This window comes from Lissotriton helveticus, chromosome 5_1 (genome assembly GCF_964261635.1).
Source record: "Lissotriton helveticus chromosome 5_1, aLisHel1.1, whole genome shotgun sequence".
In the NCBI taxonomy this organism is placed as follows: domain Eukaryota; kingdom Metazoa; phylum Chordata; class Amphibia; order Caudata; family Salamandridae; genus Lissotriton; species Lissotriton helveticus.
This window is the reverse complement of record NC_136065.1, coordinates 516,561,813-516,582,021: the sequence shown is the minus strand read 5'-3', so window position 1 is coordinate 516,582,021 and position 20,209 is coordinate 516,561,813. Positions and strand designations below refer to the sequence as shown.

At 44.3% G+C, this 20,209-nt stretch overlaps 1 protein-coding gene across 2 annotated transcripts in view; it reads left to right on the top strand.

Moving 5' to 3' along the window:
* Nucleotides 1–19,720, top strand: part of EPHA8 (EPH receptor A8) — a 580,176-nt gene extending 560,456 nt beyond the window's left edge. Inside the window, exons 13-15 of one of the 2 annotated variants that reach the window (XM_078642852.1) lie at nucleotides 3,765–3,961; nucleotides 5,723–5,869; nucleotides 19,415–19,720. In XM_078642852.1, coding sequence (XP_078498978.1) covers nucleotides 3,765–3,961; nucleotides 5,723–5,869; nucleotides 19,415–19,529 — 459 coding nt within the window. In that variant the 3' untranslated portion in view covers nucleotides 19,530–19,720. Of the gene's footprint in view, nucleotides 1–3,764; nucleotides 3,984–5,722; nucleotides 5,870–19,414 lie in introns of both variants that reach the window. The other variant, XM_078642851.1, reaches the window with a different exon arrangement.
* Nucleotides 19,721–20,209: the final 489 nt, after the last annotated feature.

Below are 20,209 nucleotides of genomic sequence, written 5' to 3'. Positions count from 1 at the left end.
CACAGGGCAAGACTGATTTGCATATGGCTGGGTTCAAACTGGAATGGCATGGTGAGCAAACAAACGCTGGATTTAGGCCCAGATCTCTGTACTGGGGTGAATGTATGACATTGTTCTGCATTCTGTCCATCAATTGTTCTTTCTGCTTTTGATGATTGTCAGACAAGAAGGACTGGGTTATGGAGAATGTCACTATTACCTCCATTTTCATCAGACCAATGTCACTCCAATATACTGTGGCTGACTGTGACCTTCAATACACCATATAAATAAAAAAAAGGTTAACCTTGCTATGAATTTATATTGTAACTTTGAAACAGTGTTTCTGTAAACTGCTTGAATGCATTAGTAACTGTTCAGATGGAAATTTCTCCAATATCATTTGGGTATAATTATAAATCTGGAAACCGTAGAGACCATCTTCATCTACAAAGGCGATGAGGCACCATAGTTCTCTGGCTCAATGAATACATTGAAAGTTGATTGACCAAGAAGTATCTTAAAATAAGAAGTGGGGCTTCAAATACCTTATTCTCCAATAGGAGAATTAATGTTGAGCTTTTGCATGAAGGACATAAGGCTGGGGACCAATGGCACGTCTTTTTGGATAAAGAGTTGCACTGTAGTGGCGCTGCAAAGAAAAAAATCTTGTTTAAGAAAATGTTAAAATTTTACCCATAGAAACTTTAGGCAGTGATTGGTTTTTTTTTTTTTTTTTTTTGTTTTAAAACCTTTATTTGACATCAAAAGGAGAGACAAGTCGAGGCCTACAACCAAGCCGGCCGGCCGCAATGTACAAAACAATCAGGAGTCACCAGGCAAATATTACATAATCAATCAATACAAAGCAGAGGCCGTACAATCATAAAAGGGGAGAAGAGATACAGAAACCAAAGGGCTAAAACACAGGAGTAAATAAGGCTTAATTTTATAATATGGGGAGAAGACGTATGACAGGCTCACTTTCAATACGGAGGCATCCGACATCCCGTAACCAATCTCAACATTAATAAGGGGGCATGAGGCCAAAATATCGGGGGGACAATACAATGCATTCAAGAAAATCAGGATATGTGAAACACAGTCAGCCCCTGAGCATTCTCCTCGTAACATGCCCGCCACCCAAGACACTACCAAGCCAGAACAGAGGGATCGGAAAGACAATGCATCAAAACCAGCCCGCCATAGTAACCTCTGGGACACAGGAGGGAAAAAAAGGGGGGGGGGGACTAAATAGGGAAGGGGAAGAGGAAGGGAAAGGAAAATGGAGGGAAGACAAAATAAAACAATAAAAAGGGAATAAGGAAATATGAAAAACGAAAGGAAGAAGACACGCCGACACAGGCCCCCCGTGGCGGGAAGACAGGAGACAAAAGGAGTAGCGGCCCAAGTGGGGGTATGGCGATCGGGGAGAAAGACAGCCGAAACATAGCAGGAGAATTAACGACGCCACACCCCCCACCCGAAACACACCATAGGAGGTCAGGACAGACGCGGCCTCACGAAAAAGAGATACAAAAGGGCCATAGAACCAGAAGACAAACAAAAAGTAGAACCCAACCCACCCGTCCCACCCTGCACCCCTGTAGAAGGCTATGGCCTACCCTTCAAACAGTGTGCCTGTCGCCCTAAACCAGAACCCGAAATATAGCGAGAAGTAAGAAAGAAGAACGAGACAAAAAGGCAACAAAAGCGGAGAAAAGAAGACAGGAGGGAGGAGCAGAATAACTATAATCCGAACGGTCGGCCGCAGCCCTCCGCCCAACCAAACAAACACAGTCAAAAACAGACCAGGACGACGCCCCATCACACGCCACAAAACATTAGGAGAAGGGGACCTCCCACCTTCCTACGATTAGAAACAATTGTGCAACTAAATCGTATACCGGGAATCAAACAGAAGTCGTACATTTCACCCCCAACCCTTTCGAGCGACAAACCCCACCCACCACATGGCAATGTAAAACCACATACTAAATACGAAATCAGCATATAATCGAGTGGAATGGTGACTAGCATAGCTACGTGGGGGGTAGATAGATCCACAAGGGAACAGTAGTCCAAACAGAAAGTATCGATGCATCAACAATCGCAGCACGATCCATGAAAAACAGGAGTTCAGTTGCGCCACTGGAGCGGGCGAGGTGGTCCCGATTATAGACACAGGCAAAGTCATCGAAGCAGGCACAGGAGGCAGTCCACCAATAGTTTCAGGCAACAATGTCGAACAGGGTCGCAGTACAGCATCCAAGTCCCAGGGGTCCGAACCTTGAAAAGCAGGGCGCCCCAAAGTCACCGGCACACTACACGATCTTCGATCAGTGGTGGAGACGCTCAAGCCAATCGAGAGGGGTGAGGCAATGAAGTCATCGAAACAAGAGGGCGACAAGAAGAAATGGCCGCAAAAAATGGCGGCAGATCGTGGCGGACCCACCGAGGCGCCCAGGGCCAGGGAAGCGTGCAGGGATCTCAGGGCTTCCAGGATATCTCTGACTGTCGGCTCACGCCCACCAGATCCGATCCCCACACAATCAGGCAACACGGGCCCGCCGCCACAGGGTGACTCTCGTTCCAGAGGGCCGGCCGCCATTTCGTGAATCAGCCCGATCGCCGCTCACCAAGACCCCCGGAAAGAACAGTTCGCAAATGTAGGACTTTACAAGCTCCGGGGGTCCCAGCAAGGGCGGCCTCGATGTTGTCCGCCCAAGACGGGTCTCCGCCAGCACCAGCACCGGTGCCCCAAACAAGCGGAGTCCGGGCCCCGAGGACCAGGGCCGCCAGACAAAGCAGCGGCGGGGGGAGACCCTTTCACAGAATCAGGTCCCTGGGCTTCTCACCCACGTCGGCCGCGCGGCCACCAGGGCAGGCCCGGGTCAGGATCGCCGGGATCTTCGCACATCGGCTCCCAACACTGGTTCTCGCTCTCGGCCGGGGCCGAGAGCCGTCGGATCCCACCGGCCAGGTCCCGGTCCAAGTCTCGCAGAGGCCCCGATCTCTCGGAGGCCACAACTCCGGAGCCACTGCACGCCGAGAACCCCGGGGTCAGATGCTAAGTACAAACAAGCCGTTATGTTTCCAAGTCCCCAAAAATGTGTCGTCCCCGGACAGGATAGAAGACAGGATAGGCAATGATTGTTTTTTTTTTAATGCTCTGGTACCTATAGCAAGACTAGGTGTATCCATAATTTAGAGGGAATGAGCAAGAGAAGGTCGTTATCAGTGATGTAGCAGATTTTAAATTAAATGTGTATGTATGTGGTATATGTTTATCACAAACCTAGCCGAATGGCCATGCTGCGCTGCACAGGGTCAAAGCAAAGGTAAGGGCAATAAGTAATCGGAGTGATATCAGGTTTCCAGGAGCAACATGTGTGTTTGGAAAGAGAGAGCCCTAAGGCACTCTGTTGAAGAGGGTAAGCAAGGGTGATCTGGAGGACTCAGTGTGCATATAGGTTGACTTTACCGTGAGGAAAGCAAAGACCCAATCCAATTCTTGCCTCCAGAGTTCATATTTAGAAGTATTTTATGGTCACAGAATAGAAGGTCACTGATTGATCAGAGAGTGCCCCTGGGCATAACACATCATCATCAATTATTTTAGCAAAGTTTATTCAAGTGCAATTTTGCAATCTTCAACTCTTAATTGATAACTGCCTTTCAAATATGATGTTAGTTTGAATTGCTTCTTATGCTTAATGGTTTTCTATCCCAATCAAGAATTCTTCTGTTAAAAATTTCACCATTTCACATTATTTGTTTATCAGGTCATTAATTCAGTCGAAGAAGGTTACCGCCTGCCATCTCCAATGGGTTGCCCCACCTCCCTCTATCAGCTCATGCTTGACTGCTGGCAAAAAGATCGCAATGAGCGGCCTCGTTTCTCACAGATTGTTAGCATCCTAGAAAAATTGATCCGGAGTCCAGAGAACCTGAGAGTGGCGGCTACGCTACATCGATATACACCTTACAATGGAGGCTCAGAAATGCTGGAGGTTGAAAAGCACAGCTTTTCACTGAAGATAATGAACAAAAGAAATGGCATGTGGATCAAGAAAGATGGCGCTGAAACACTGGGGTAAGTAAGACAACCCACCCATATTATTAAGGACATTGTGCCATATTTAGAGGTTGACAGATGAGATACACTATTACAAACATACCAGACATCCTGTCTTACATATTACACTCACATGGCACTTCTCATATGACAGATTGGATATCAGTTACATTTGTGATGGAGTATCATATCCACCAACCTCTAATCAGGTCTAAAGTCTAGTTTAGTCTTTATTGTATTGGTTTCAAAAACAAAGAAAACTTATTTGAACTTAAGAATTTAAGCAACACATTCAGTAACAATGGAAAAACTTGTTGTTTAATGATTTGTGTCTAAAAATCTATTTCAAAACGTTTGAATACTCTGTTCATGCTTTATGCCATTTAATTCCTCCTGAAATCAATGAATTAGATATTGTGAATTGAAGGGTGGGCAGTGATCGATTCCTTTTTTTTAATTTATTTGTCAGTCATAGGCATTGATTTATCAGATGCCAGGGGAGCAAAAGTAATATCTTGAACCCATTTATGCCCTCACAACATTGTAGAGTTGAGCATTGTCCCATACTAGAAGGTCAAGAGCCTCCTACTTGCTGCTCAGGTGCTAGGGGAGTCAGAGGCAATATACACTACAGAAAGAGATTTGGGCTCTTATAGCCTTATTAACTTTCTTTTCCTCCTTTCATGACCTGGAATAGCAGAAGCCTATGACACCTAATACAATTTCCACATGGAAAACAAACTGGGGAACCAGGCTCATTATACTGAATTCCTTCTCCATTTGTTCTGTATGAATACAAACTAGATGGTTGAATGACAAAATATCAACGTTAATATTATTGCCCTACAAACATATGGACTGCAACATACATTAACTATATAAACATATTGTCAAAGTAAGCATATCCAGGGAAGTATAGCCTTACTTTTTCTTACTCTTTAATTACTTATCTCGATGACGTGTTGAGGAGTCAACATGCGTCCATGTCAATATTAAAAACTTGATATTTTGGTACAACATGAGCATTACCGAGATATTGCCCTTTTTGTGACGTCTAAACGTAGGATCCTAACTTGAATATCACTGACAGTATTGAATGTAGGAGTTCTTTTATTATATCTGAGGTCTCTTTCATTCCCCAAGTCAATGCTGTTGCAATTCTAAGAAAATTACATAGTCTTCCAAGCAGACAACTGAGTTAAGATGACTAAGTCTTGACAACTGAGACACTGTTTAAACTACAAAGTAAGAAAATTATCCACAGGCTTCAAACAACACCTAATCAGGTGCATAGATTGTTACTCAATCTCTGTAAACATGATCACATAAAAACGAGTCTAAAATGTATTCACTGGGTACCATTTGCTGCACGTATCCACTCACTGTGGTCCATTTATTTTACTTTGATATGTGCCCATGTTCCATTGACTTTTATTCTATATATATATTAGAGGAACAAACCTGTAAAGAATTACTTTAGAGAGAAAAGAGAGTAAATGAGTAAGACACATTTAATGGCAAATACACCCACAGTGTAGCTCCATTTTCTAATAAATGCCACTTCCGTAGAAAAGCCTACTTTGGTCTATTGAGAGCTGAGTCTTTCCAAGATCTCTGCAATATTTTGAGTTAAAAATTGTTCTTCTTTCTTTTTAGATTCACTCGCCACCCTTTGGACCGGGGTCTATTGCACTTCACCAGCTACACCACAGTAGATGACTGGCTGGAATCTATCAAGATGGGTCGCTACAGGGAGAATTTCGCCATGGGTGGCTATACTTCATTGGCAATGGTCATGCGAATGAATCTTGAGTGAGTAACTTTGGCAATGAAATGTCACATACAGACAGTTATAGAAAAAAAAACAGTTGCTTGCCACATGTTTTACAGGCTCATTTAAGCTAATTAGTTGGGGGAAAAAGCTATTTGTCTGGCACGCTGATTGTCTTGGGCTTGCGGTAAAAAAACAGAAATGAGTAGCTGCTGCTAGTTTGAGTGTTGCTTTCTCTCAAATTTGCTGGAATTTTGGGGACCTTACATTAAGGGGCCGATTCCGATCTGGGTCGGAAAGCTCTCCGGCCGAGCCAGATCCGGAGTGTTTTCCGACTGAGCCGGAGTCCTGCAGTCAGACCGAGCGAATACGATGCGGCCGTATGCAGCCGGACTCGGTTCGGTCAAACTCCCATAGAAGTCAATGGGAGCCGGTCGTACAAAGCATACATGGGCTCCCATTGACTGAATGGGTACGTCTCGCGCAAGGGCACCCCCTACAGTGGGTATGCGTCGGTGCGACCCGCACTGTACATGTCTGTGTTGGGGGGACCCTTGGGTCTCCCCCTGTGTCCGAGTCATAGGGCTGCGGGTGACAGGGGGTCCGACGCGGACCCCCAAGTGCAACTTCCTGGACGTTTTGCGAGCTAGACCCTCCGGCTTGCACCGGCTGCCCGACGTGTGCATCGTACTGGCTCGGTTGTAAATCGCATCCATTGCACGCCACGGTTAGCTTACGGCCGAGACTTACGGAGCGGTTCGGACCCAGAAGCGACTCGGTCGGTGATTTTCACGTATCTCGCATCGTACTTGCTCGCTCGTACAGCGGAAAACACGTGTACGGCTCGTAGTTTTTGCGGCCTGATCCTGTTCGCTGCCCTGCCGACCCGGATCGTAATAGGCCCCTAAGTATTTTTCACTTACTCATTATCCTCAGTAGATTTTAGATTTTTTCTTTACTTGTTAGTTTTTTGTGTGCTGTGAATCAACTTGTAATATTTGGATGTTTAATGTTTCAGTCTGACAAATAGCAACAGTTCCGAATTGTACTATTCTATGAGTTTCGAACAGGCTGTTGTGTTTGCTTGAGAGTTGTTGTTTGTTTCTGAAAAGGTTTGTTATAGTTGTGCTCCCTTTCAAAATTTCAGACATAAAAATGGGGTGATACTTATGCAGTACTTCCACACCTGCCTTAATTTGTGGAGGAAGTTGCACAAGATGGGCACCAGCAATCGCTTTTGGGGACCAGACCACATTTTTCGTCATCAGTCTTTAACTCAGTTCGAGAAAGAGAAAGATAGAAAAAAGAAAAGGGAGACGAGGAAAATAGGAAATCAAAAACAAAGGGAGAAAAAGGAATGAAGAAGACCCTGCAAGACTGAGATAAAAAGTCAGAGGGCCTCATTTAAGAGTGTTTGCCGTAGGGCAACACTGCAGGCCTTCCTGCTGCGCTGCCATACGGCAAAAGAAAAGAGCAGGAATGCACAATATCTATCAGATACAATGCATTCCTGTCCTTTCCCCCTGGCACACAATGGGCTGCCGTTCCCCAAGGCAGGTACCTTTGCACCATGGTGTAAGTGTACCTGCGCTGCAGGGATGATTGTTTTTGTGCAAGAAGGGAAACCTTCCTGCACAAAAACAATCACAAGATGCTTTATCCTCCTTCTAATCTGCAGCAACACATAGAAATAGGAAAAACTAGAAATAAAGATAGTTCTCCTCGTTGTGCCTCCCTCCCCATGGTAGGTGTAAGTTTTTGGCGCTTCATCACAGTTACAATTTCTTGTAAATCTGTGGCAGCGTCAGAAAGCCATGGATTTTTCTGGGAACGCCCCCAGCAACACCCATTGCATGCCCCTTTAACGCATAAAACTGTTGAAGGTAACAATATTTACCAGGCAGCATTAAGCCAAATAAAGCACCTTAGTGCTGCCTGGTAAATATTGAACAGGCTCCTGAGCCAGCCCAGCGTCACAAAAAGTGACACACTGGTGGCACAAGTGGCTTATAAATAAGTCCCAGAGTGTCTATGGTGGTGGATAAAGGGGCATGAACTGGAATCAGAAGGAGGCAGTCTTTGTATATTGCTACTCAGGCATTTAACAGTGTAAGAGGCAGACTCCTAGGAAAACATTGTTACCCTGTACTTATGTTTTTAATTTGTTTTACAAATTAAGCACTGCTTCATCTGCAGCCTTTTGTCTCAGATTTATGGGGAGCACAATTAATAAAACTTAATAAAGTGGATGGCAAATGTTCAGGTGCACACTCAATTTGCTACATTATTTTAAGGAATTCATTTTTAGCTCTGGCTTCAGCTGCATCTTTTCATTTAACACAAATATATGTATCCCAATGCAGTTACATGCAGGGGCTTCCAGTCAGTCATCTTCAACCACTGGTCTGTTGTAGTGTCATTCGGATGGTTCTTCCACTCAGCATAGTATATGACATGTAGCTATGGGTCAACTTACTTTTTACTTCAGTTCCACTCATGAGTGACAGAGTACTTCCCAAGCCTAATGCGTCATCCACACTGAAAATGGTCCACTTCTATGCCATGGATTGGTTTATAATGTGTCCTTTTTAATATTAAAAATTATGTATTTTTATTTCTTTTGGTTTTTGTGTAGTTATTTTGTTATGGCCAAGTACCCAGACATTGCTAACAGCCCCATGAAACATATTGCAGCGACAGTGGGACAATGCAGTGTGCCACATCCCCGCTATTTAATTTGAGCCAGTGGTTTTCGGTGCTCGGCACCAGCACTTTATTCTCTACACAGACTCGAATTAGAGTCTACCACTTTGTAGCGCTGTTTAATACATTTTGAGATGAGAGTACAAACAGTGTTTAATAATTCAATATACATTAAGCCAATGCCATTCTTATAGCTGTGGATGGACTAGAGTACTCAGAATTGTCACAGTTGTAAAAATGAGATGGTTATTAGATATGATGGTGTTAGCTTTGGCAGTGCTGACAGTGGAAATGTGTGGTGCAAGCTGCAAGGGCCCTGACACTCACTTATTTCTACAAATTAAGCTTTGCACAGGCCACACAGCATGCTTTTATCCTTTAACAGGATTTCCCAATCAAAATCTTTTGCTGTCCACATTTGCAAAAACATGTATTAAGCAGCTTTCCTTAACTAGAAACCATTAAGTGCAATCCTATACATGCCAGCACACCTTAATTAGGTAGGAGACTCCATATTTTTAATGAAAAAAAGGCTTCATTGTATCTTCCCCTCTCCTAGAAATTCCACTTATAATTCCCTCCACTTTGGAAAATATATTCAAATGATTTTGTGCTTCAAAATGTTTGCACAAATGTCATTGGAACTAATCCAAGGGTGAATTAGTGTTAGAAATGAGGGTCTCTTGTTGGCAGAGGTAGGTACCTTTGTTCAAATAGGGACCCTTGCTTCTAGTCAGGGTAAGGGGGATACACACTTTAAATAACCCCCGCTCACCCCCTGGGTAGCTTGGCACGAGCAGACAGACTTATCCCAAAGGCAATGTGTAAAGAATTTGTACTCAAAACACACAGTGATGACACCACAAATAGAAACCACACCAGTTTAGAAAAATAAAGTATCTTTATCTAAACTCAACAAGACCAAAACGACAAAAATCCAATAAACAAGTATTAATAAATTGACTAGAAAAAAGGTTTTATGCAACTGGGTCCATAGAAAATTATGGATGCGTGATTTCTTGCAAAGTACCTGTTGTTGCGATAAAGTTCACCAGGCCAAACAGACGCAGCGATGGTAGGTGTCGAAAAACAAAGAGATGTGTCTTTTCCTGAGACCTTGAGGATACGATGCAACAGTTCTGCTGCATGCAGGAAAGTGGTGTTTCAGGTCCCATCTGTAGGGGGAAAGCAATGCTTTGGTTCTGAGGTGACTCCGATCCGCAGGTGATGTGTCAGGAAAACTTGCTGCACAGGTACAATGTGTAGAAATCCGGGATGCGCCGTTGATCGATGCAGCTTCGTCGAGCGGAACATTGACAGTTTCTTAAGCCATGATCCCTTAATGCGTTGGTTCTTGCAGTGGCAACAGGCGCTTTGTCGGTTGGAGCAGCGGCGCGGCGATGCGTGGAGATTCTTCTCGCACTACGGTGCTGCATCGGGAAAACTGCCGTAAGAAGAGCAATGCATTGATTTTCTTGTAGTTACATTGCTTTTCTAGCTCCCAACAGCAGAATCAACCTCCAGAGGCCCAAGACAGTCACAAGCACCTCCTGGCAGGTCAGAACTCCCAGCAAGGAAGTTCAGGGGAGCTGGGGAGGAAGTCTTTTTGGCCCTGAGACTTCAAAACAGGAGGCAAGCTGTACTCAAGCCCTTGGAGATCTTCCTCAAGCAGGGGACACAGCACACAGCAAGATCCTTCTCCTTTCCTTGGCAGATACTGCAGGCCAACCCCAGACACACAGCAAAGGGGCAGTACTTCTCAGTTTCTCCAGCTCTTCTCCGTGGCAAAGGTTCCTCTTGATTCCAGAAGCAGTCTAAAGTTCAGGGGTTTTAGGCCTATACGTATGCCCCAAAATGTCTTTGTTCTCTTTGTGAAAGGGTCTCTGAGCCCAGTCCAAACCAGTTCTGTCCTCTCTTGTGCTGCTGCCCGGCAGGAGGTGGAGACAGCATTGTGTAAGGCACCTCTTCAGGTTCAAGGAAAATCCCACCACTCTAAATGCAGACTGGGCCTTTTCAGGTGCTAGTGAGAACTTCTCACCCTACTCTGAATGCAGCCCAGGTCTTTTCAGCCCAGCCCTGACTCATTCACGGAAGGCAGGACATACATCACCACCCCCGGTCGCTGTCTGAGAGAATGCACCTCCCCAGCCCCTGTCACTCCAAAACCAGACAGTCAATACCCAAACAGGCAGAGGCACACAGAAGAGTTAAACAATAAAATGCCTACTTTGTAGAAGTGACATTTTCAAACTCTCAATTTAAAACCAGTTCTCTGAGTTCAGAGAGCCTACACTTTATTTCCCCATCTTGTTACAATGGGAAGTTATATTTATAAGATATTATAAATAAACTCCCATTATATCCTATAGGGCAAGATAGCCTTTCAATAGTGAAAAATGACATTGGCAGTATTTCACTATCAGGGCCTGTCACACACACCAGTACATGTCCTACTTTTCACATACACCATACCCTGCCGAGGGGGGTAGCTTGGGCCTAACATAGGAGTGCCTTACATGTACGAAAAGGGAAGGTTAGGGCCTGACAAGTGGCTGTACTTGCCAAGTTGACATGGCAGTTGACAACTGTGTACAGACACTGCAGTGGCAGTTCTGAGTTACCTTTTCAGAGCTACTCATGGAGGTGGCACAATCAGTGCTGCAGGCCCACTAGTAGCATTTGATTTACAGGCCCTAGCACACTTCAGTGCACTTTACTAGGGGCGAACCAGTAAATCAAATATGTCAATCAGGGTGAACCAATTGTAACAACAATTTACAAAGGGAGCACTTGCACTTTAACACTGATCAGCAGTGGCAAAGTGCCCCAAGGATCTAAGCCAGCAAAAACGAAATCCAGTACAACATCAAAAATACAGGAGGTAGAGGAGGCAAAAAGTCAGGGGAAACCACGCCAAGTCAAACACATGTCCCCTTCAGCTGAAAGATGGGGAGAACTACCCACCCTCTTGGGAGTTCTCATCACTAAGGTGGAAGAATCTCGACAGACCATCAGCCTTGGCCTGTTCTGTACCAGGGCGGTGTTCCACTGTAAAGCCCATTCCCTGTAGCGAGATAGGTCACCTCAACAGTTTTGGGATTCTCACCTCGCATTTGCATCAACCATCTGAGGGTCCTATGGTCTGTCTGAACCTGGAAGTGAGTCCCAAACAAGTAGGGTCTTAGCTTCTTCAGCACCCAGACTACAGCAAACCTTCTATTTCAATTGCACTCCAACTCTGTTCCCTGGGAAGTAGCCTCCTACTAATGAAAGCTACGGGTTAGTGCAAGCCCTCGTTGTTCAATTGTGAGAGTACTGCTCCCACACCATGCTCTGAAGCATCTGTCTGCAGAACAAATTCTTGGGAGAAGTTGGGTGCCTCGAGCAAGGGCGCCGTGATCATGGTAGATTTCAGGGCGTCAAAAGCGGTCTGAAAGACATTGGTCCTGATCACTTTCCTTGGCTGCTTCTTTCAAGTCAGCTCTGTCAAGGGGGCAACAATGGTGCCATATTCCTTGACAAACCGTCTGTAGTCCCCCATGAGTCCTAAAAAGGCTCTCACCTCTGTCCGAGTCTTGGGGGTTCCCAAGCCAGAGTGGTGTCAATCTTAGGTTGTAGGGGTGCCACCTGGCCGCTTACTACCTGGTGCCCTAGTTACACCACAGAACCCTGCCCTATCTAGCACTTACTGGCATTGATAGTGACCAAGACCACTGGGCTAGCCCAGGGGCTGCTGGAGGGCCCTATCACCCCTAATGCTAAGATTTAGGCAACCTCTTCCTTAATGCTGGCCCTGACTCTGTGAGGTACTCTGTACATTTTATGTGTCACAGGTAAACTGTTCCCAGTGTCCATATCATGGACACACCAATTGGTGACTCCTGGAGTCAGATAGAACAGGGAAGCAAACTGTCCCAGCACCTGGCTGCAGTCCCTCTGCTGCTCTGGGGTCAGAGTGGAAGAGAGGTTCACTCCATCCACTGGCCCATCATGTTCCTTGGCTGACAGGAGGTCAGGAAGAGGCTCACTGTCCTTTTCCATTCCATCATCTGTAGCCAGGACCATTGTCACTTCAAAGAGAGGTTTGAGGTGGTTCCCATGCAGGACCCTTAAAGGGTTCCCGGGAGTCTGCAAGTTAATCAAGTAGATTACACCGCTCTTATGCTCCACCACCTCAAATGGACCAGTCCACCTGTATAGGAGCACACAAGGCTCCACTGGTGCCATTACCCACTTTATGGACAGGTTGAAACTCAACCAGAGTGGTATTCTGGTCGTACCATCGTCTCATCCACTCCTGCCTGGCTTCTAGGTTCTCCTGACGAGTTTCCTGAAGCGTTGAGTCTTGTTTCTGAAGTCCAGCATGTAGCTGAACACATCTTGGGGGCCCTTACCAGGAGTTTTCTCCCAGCCCTCCACCATACTGAAAGGTCCTCTCACAGAGTGCCCATACAGCAATTTAAAGGGACTGAACCCTCTGGGTTTGTGCGCTACCTCCCTGTAGGTGCATAACAGGCATGGTAGAAAGACGCCCCACTTAAGTCTCATGGGTTCTCTAAGGCCCTGTATGATGCCTTTCAGGGTTCGGTTGAATCTCTCAACCAACCTATTCCCTTGGGGATGGTAAGGAGTGGTGAATTTGTGCATTAAACTATACCCCTCCCACAGTGACTTCATATACCTAGAAATGAAGTTTGTATTACGGTCAGAGACCACCTCTCTGGGGAACCCCAAGAGGGTAAAAATCCCTATCAATGCACGGCTCACCACAGGGGCTTTGATTGTCCTGAGAGGGACAACATCCTGGTACTGGCATGGTCCACCAAGACCAAGATAAACTTGTTGCCTAAGGCTGTCTTGGGTTCCAGTGGCCCCACACTGTCGATGCCCACTGGCTCAAAAGGGGTGCTCACCACAGTAAAGGGTTGGAGGGGAGCCTTACACTTCCCTCCTGTATTGCCACTTACCTGGCAAGTCTGACAAGACCTACAATGTGTGCCAATGTGCCTCTGTATTTGGGACCAGTAAAAGTGGGTAACAAGCCTTTGATAGGTCTTGTTGCACCTCAAATGTCCTGCAAAAGGCATGTCATGAGCCAGAGCCAGCTGGAAGGTCCTGTAACACACAAGTGCCACCAGCACATGGGCTGCCCCCGGCTCAGCAACCTTAGGCTCACTGTAACGGAGACCATTCTCCCAATAAATCAAATGTGATCTGGACGGACCACCTGATGCCTGGTCTGTAGCCTGCTGATGCAGACAAACAAGAGTAGGGCATTCCATCTGCACCTTTCAGAACTCATCTCTGGAGAGACCTCCTTCCTGCTGCCAATGGGTTAGCTCAGCCAGGTCACCCAGTTCGGCCACTTGTTCACCTGTAGGTTCCAGGTCATCCTCCTCAGGATCTACCTCCCCCTGGACCACGGGAAATTTGAGGGCTAGTTTCCCATGTACATCCTCCTTCTGGCAGGCACGTGGTCCACTCTTTCAGGCTCCAGGTCCTCTTGATCATCCCTACTAGTTGCCATTTACTGAGTGGTCACACAGGCCCACTCAGGCAGTCCCAACATCTTTCAATGTGGCCTGGCGAATCACCTCCTTCCAAGATGAGCTCTCCAGGTCATTGCCAAGCAGACAGTCAACAGGCATCGATGGACTTACAAGGACCCTGAGACCCCCCCCCCCACTCAAAGGGAACCCGCGCCACCATACACAGTCACTCAGAGTTGTCTGCAGCAACTACAGGGTGAAATACATTGGGGAGGACCTGCTCTTCAGACACCCATTGATACTGGATAGATGTCACACTGGCTCCTCTGTCTCTCAGAGCCTCCACCCTCCTCCCATTGATGGTCAGCCACTGCAGGTACCTTTTAGTGTTATCCAGCAGGTAGGTTTCTTGGACCATCTCTCTGTCTCCTAATGCATCTCCCCGACCCCTGTCACTACAAAACCATACAGTCAATACATTAACAGGCATAGGCACACAGAATGTTTAAACAAGCAAATGCCTACTTTCTAAAAGCGGCATTTTCAAAAACACTATTTAACAACAATCTATACTAAAAATGTGTTATTAAATTCTGAGTTCATAGAGCCTAAACTTTATTTCTCTATCTTGTTCCAATGGGAAGTTATATTTATAATATATTATAAATAAATTCCCATTCTATCCTATAGGGTAAGCTAGCCTTTAAATAGTGAAAAACGAAATTGGCAGTATTTCACTATCAGGACATGTCACACACGCCAGTACATGTCCTACCTTTCACATACAACGCACCCTGCCCAGGGTGGTACCTTGGGCCTACCATAGGAGTGCCTTACATGTACAAAAAGGGAAGGATAGGGCCTGGCATGTTGGTGAACTTGCCAAGTCGACATGGCAATTGGCAACTGCGCACAGACATTGCAGTGGCAGGTCTGAGTTAACTTTTCAGAGCTACTCATTTGGGTGGCACAATCAGTGCTGCAGACCCAATGATATCATTTGATATACAGGCCCTGGCACACTTCAGTGCACTTTACTAGGGGCTTTCCAATAAATCAAATATGCCAGTCAGGGAGAACCAATTTTAACAACAATTTACACAGGGAGCACTTGTACTCTGACACTGATCAGCCTTGGCAAAGTGCCTAAAGCATCTAAGCCAGCAAAAACGAAATCCAAGTAGAGCATCAAAAATACAGGAGGTAGAGCTACAAAGACAGGGGAAACCATGCCAAAGTCTAAGAATTAGGTTATATGTATAACTTTCACGCAACCACATGTATTACCATGGAAAACATACACACTGCTGCCCAGTTTGAACCATGCCCACTGCTAACATCTGTTTTCATTTGAAGTTAGGCTTCTACTCAAAGCTGTGTTGCTCTTCTTTGCACAACTTTAGTTGACTTGGTTTTGCATGGACTTCTAGATGTGTTTGTGGTATTCCCACATCATTACATCCTCAATTATGAGTTTGTAGTTTAGCAGTATGAGACGCACTTGTACTTAGCACTGAGTTTGCATCAACTTTTGTCTAAAAAAAACACAAGATGTGCTGGTTTGCATTGCGTAACATCACTTTGCTATGCATAAGCACCACACAACCCCAGAGAAAAACTAAGCTTATTTTCCTTACTGAATCATTCCCAAGTCGAATAAGTGGAAGTATTTTTATAACAGTTGGTTGACATTGTGTGTGACATGGTTACACCATTGGTCCTCCCACATCTAAATTTGGTGGGCAGACCATCATCCTGGCGTAAGCCTACTTTGTCACCATTGCAATGGAGTATCCTTCTTGCCAAGATTTCAATCAACCCCTTAGTCTGCTTATCACGTCTCCCTCCCAACAGATGGAGCAGCCCTTTCAGAGCTCTGATTTTGGACAGAGCGGACGGCAACTAATTACTCTAAAATTACAAGATACTTCACGTTTTTCCGTGTATGTCTTAAGGTCCTGCCAATTAATGTGGCTTTATATAGACTTATTTGGGACAAGTTGGTGGTTCATCCTGCCAGAGTGCAGTCTTCCCTACCTTCTGAAGCCTACACGCCCATCTAACCCTTACTCATTCCTGTTCTGGGATATTCCTTGGTGCCCCACCTTCCCTTTTACTTCAGTCCTGAGGAAGACCCCCCGTAAGGAATTAAGAAACCTACAGTATATTTGGGGTCGAAACGTCAACATCTTTACTGCTCGCCAGCTTAATCAACAGCGATTCTGCACTGTGATATGATTTCTAAGCATGGCTATGCATAATGTAGATATTATTTTGATTTATGTGGCTTGAGGCTGAGCATTTGTTAGTTTCATGTCAAGAACTATGAGATTTGCACTGACCTTTTCTTTATACCCCCTTACCCTCACTTCAAACATCACACCCTCAATTCCTGAAAACACCCCACCCCCCCTTTTTCCTTCCGGGCACATATTTATACTAATGTGTGTTATATAATCCTATGTTCAGTGTGATTAAATAACATTGAACTCTTGAATTTACCAACAGGTGTGTTCTATTTGTTTTTCATGTCTTCACGGTTTATATATGGTGAATAATTCCAGGGACCAATCCCATAATGCACTCTGATGAGCAGAGAGCCCCAATTACTAACCTTCATACTTTTAGTATGTTGCTTGATTAGAGGATTTTCTTTCTAGGAGTGCAAGGAGCAACAGACAAAGACAACTAACTGTTATCAAAAACATCTGCTTATTCAAGTTCACAGGGAACGTAAAGAAAATAAGCACAGCATTTCTCTGGTGTTGTGTGGTGCTCATGCATAGCAAAGTGAAGTTATGCAATGCAAACCAACATCTATTGTGCTTTTTGTTTTATATAAGTTGATGCGAGTTCAGTGCTCAGAGGAAGATTAGTCTCTGCCTTTGTACCTCCATCTGATTGCACTACTGGCTAAGGACAGTCAGAGGCTGACCTCTTTTTCCGCCCACCTGGTTTAGATGGGATGCCATACAGGTCCGTTTTCACTGCCCGTCACTGTCAGGAAAACCCTAGCTGTAATGGACATTGAAAGCTAACTGATGTCCCCCTCACCATGAGAGATAACTCCAATGGTGAGATACATATTTTAGTTTTTATTTTCAAAAACAAAATCTCTCTACTAGATCTTTTTTTGAAAAAAAATATGTTTGATGGACGGCTCCATCATGTTGACCACTGTGATGGTGGCACCTATCAAAGCTTTAGAAATGACCGCCTGCTTGATGGTCATTTCTAAATTTAGCAGTAGGTGTAGCCCGGCTTGGCGGACCTTAATTCCTCTGCCTTGCCAACGGAGATTACTCCCTCCACCAAGAAATTAAATCGGACTCTAATGCTGTTCGCTCAAAGATGAGTGCTATGAAATGTGGTCAGATGCAGTTCAGATTGCAATTAGTGAATTTAAGAAGTATGAACAGCAAAATCTTGCATAGTTAATACTGTTGACAAAGGACCATTAAGTTTGTTGCAGTTTTATGATGGCCTATGTGTGTGCATGTCTTTTCTTTGTGAACAAAAAAGTTATTAATCCAAGAACACGTTCCCCTGACAGCAAAATAAACCAAATGCACACACAATGGCGATTACAACATAGCATTGGAGACTCCTAAACAAGTGATAACGACAAACAGTATGTACATCCTTAAGGAAAAAGTGTAAACCTGCAATTGAAATGTTATTAGGTCAGTAAGTAAATACATAAATGCACAATTACTGACTTGAGTTAAAAGCTACACTATGCCATATCTGCAGTCTAACAAAAGGATTATTGGAGTCATACCACCAAATCCAGATGGGAACACAAATGGGACAATGTAATCATATATAAAATGCCAGTGGTTGATTTGGCACACCATTAACATCTCATGAAAGTCAGCAGCTTAAAGATGCCAACCAAACGCCCCCTCCCTCCCTGTACTTCATTTTGTACTTTTTGAAGAACTATTGACATGAGATGACTAGACAAGTAAGCCGTCTCTAACAGACCTATAAAGGGCATATTCTGGCTTCCCAAAAGTATTCAGTAGCACTATTAGCTGGGACCCTAGTACTGCTGCCTTTCCTCCTATTATACAACTCATGTGATTGTCTGAGCCCTATTTCTATTTCAAAGGTAGACGATAAATTTCAAATCGAGGACAGGCCATATTATTACTTTGTATACTTTAAGGTTGAAAGTAGGATCAATAACAAATGTTTTGGCTGGTTAATATGATATAGGTGAAACCTTAGTAGTAAAGAATATCTTTTATGTTTGCATAATGGGTGTGACCTTTTTAGGGCTGTGGTTAGCCAAGGCCTTTTATTTTTTATTTAAAAAATAAATAAATATATATATATATATATATATATATATATATATATATATATATATATATGCTCAGTATGCTTACTTACACTGGCTTTCAGTCAGACCTCCTCATCCATTGGTCTACTGTAGTGTCTTTCAAAGTTTATGCCCACCCAAGCAGCATACAGCCTGTGTCACATGGTTCACACACTTAATCCATGTGCTTACCTTTCTGTGAGTGACAGCATTCTGTTCTTGTACACTATGCAGGGACTATAGGTGCTGTGTGTGTTTATGTGTATATTTTGGCTTTTGGACAATGCTAGCTTTCATATAATAAAAACCTTCATTAAACAAATCATAAACTAAGCATGGGCAAAGGCAAAAGGTCACACGCCATTACCAGATTGTTAGTTTTGCCAGTTCATTTTTGGTTTTAAGTCTGATTTTAGCTAAGCTCTTTTTATTGTTCTAAACCTATTTGAATGCTATATATACAGAGGATTTGAGCCATCCCTTTTTTATACATTAGTCTGTTGTTCTGTTATTCGCATTTTCTTCCATCCACTATAGCGGACCGCATGGGGCAAATCGCTAGCTCACTTCAGCCATTGGCTAATTGAACTGTGAGTGAAGGCGTTCTGTTCTTTCACAAGGGACACATTCACATGCAAAGTAGTTCCAATTAATGCTGGGGACTACTATGGCAATGTATGCTTTTTGAGACCATAAATGTTTGTTTTTTATCCATTTTTCAATAATTGTTAGAGACCAGCAACTGTCTCAACAATAGCCAAAAGGCTGGCAGCCAGTGCCCAACCTATTCACTTTACAGATTCTTGTTAAGTACTAACTAAAGTATATTCCTTTAATGGTGTTAAACTGCCACTGTTTGCAACTGTTTTTAAGCTATTGCAATAGTGAAATGAACACTCTAGGTTCTTGATGAGCCACTCCAGTTTTGGTGTGTGTTTCTTCTAGATTGTTAGAAAGAAAAAGCATGTTCTTAACTAGCTAATGATGTCAGAGCACAGATATGATGAAATGGATGTAGACATTTGTGTTGTGATCAAATGCTCATGGTGTTCTTTTCCTCCCTTTAGTGACATTCGGAGGCTTGGCATCTCATTAATTGGCCACCAGAAGAAGATCCTGACAAGCATCCAGATCATGAGAGCGCAACTGATGAACACGCTAGGTCCCAGGATGCACATGTAGTTACAACCCATCAGAAGATCTACATCCTATTCTGCTTGGGCTAGTCATGCCTACTGCACAAACGACCATGTGGCCTCTTGTACTTGACATGGCACTCACACAAGGAAGCCAATGCCATGAACACGGTACTCTTTAGCGTGCACTTTCTTGAGGCGAACTCCATTTCTTGGAATTTACAGCGTAACCTCATCTCTTCCTGTTAATTTCATTTGATTATGAGGACATTCTGAGTTATTGACCTTGATTTAGAGATCTATGGTCAGACAATAGTGATCTCAGTGCAGAGGATCCATTTTGATAAGCACACAACCTCATGTCTGGAAGGCATTCGTTGTGTGAAAGAACAACATCATGGATGTAAGCACACTCATTAGGGCTTCAACAAAAGTGACAATCTGCGCCTATTTATCATGTAATTTCCTGCCTAGGTCATGCCATATTCTCTCATAGAGGTGAAAACTGCAATGATGAACATTCTCCATCCTCTGTCTGAGCTAAGAAAAGAACATACGCGCGATCCCTGAGCACGCTCTGTAATGAACAATGGATCTCTTATGTGAGACAAAGAGAAACCCACTGGACTGCGATAAACTGCATTACGCACAAAATGCAAAGACAAGCTCAATTCCTCCGGTGCCGTGTCATGGTAACAAGGCATTTGCCAGACAGGGCACATGGCA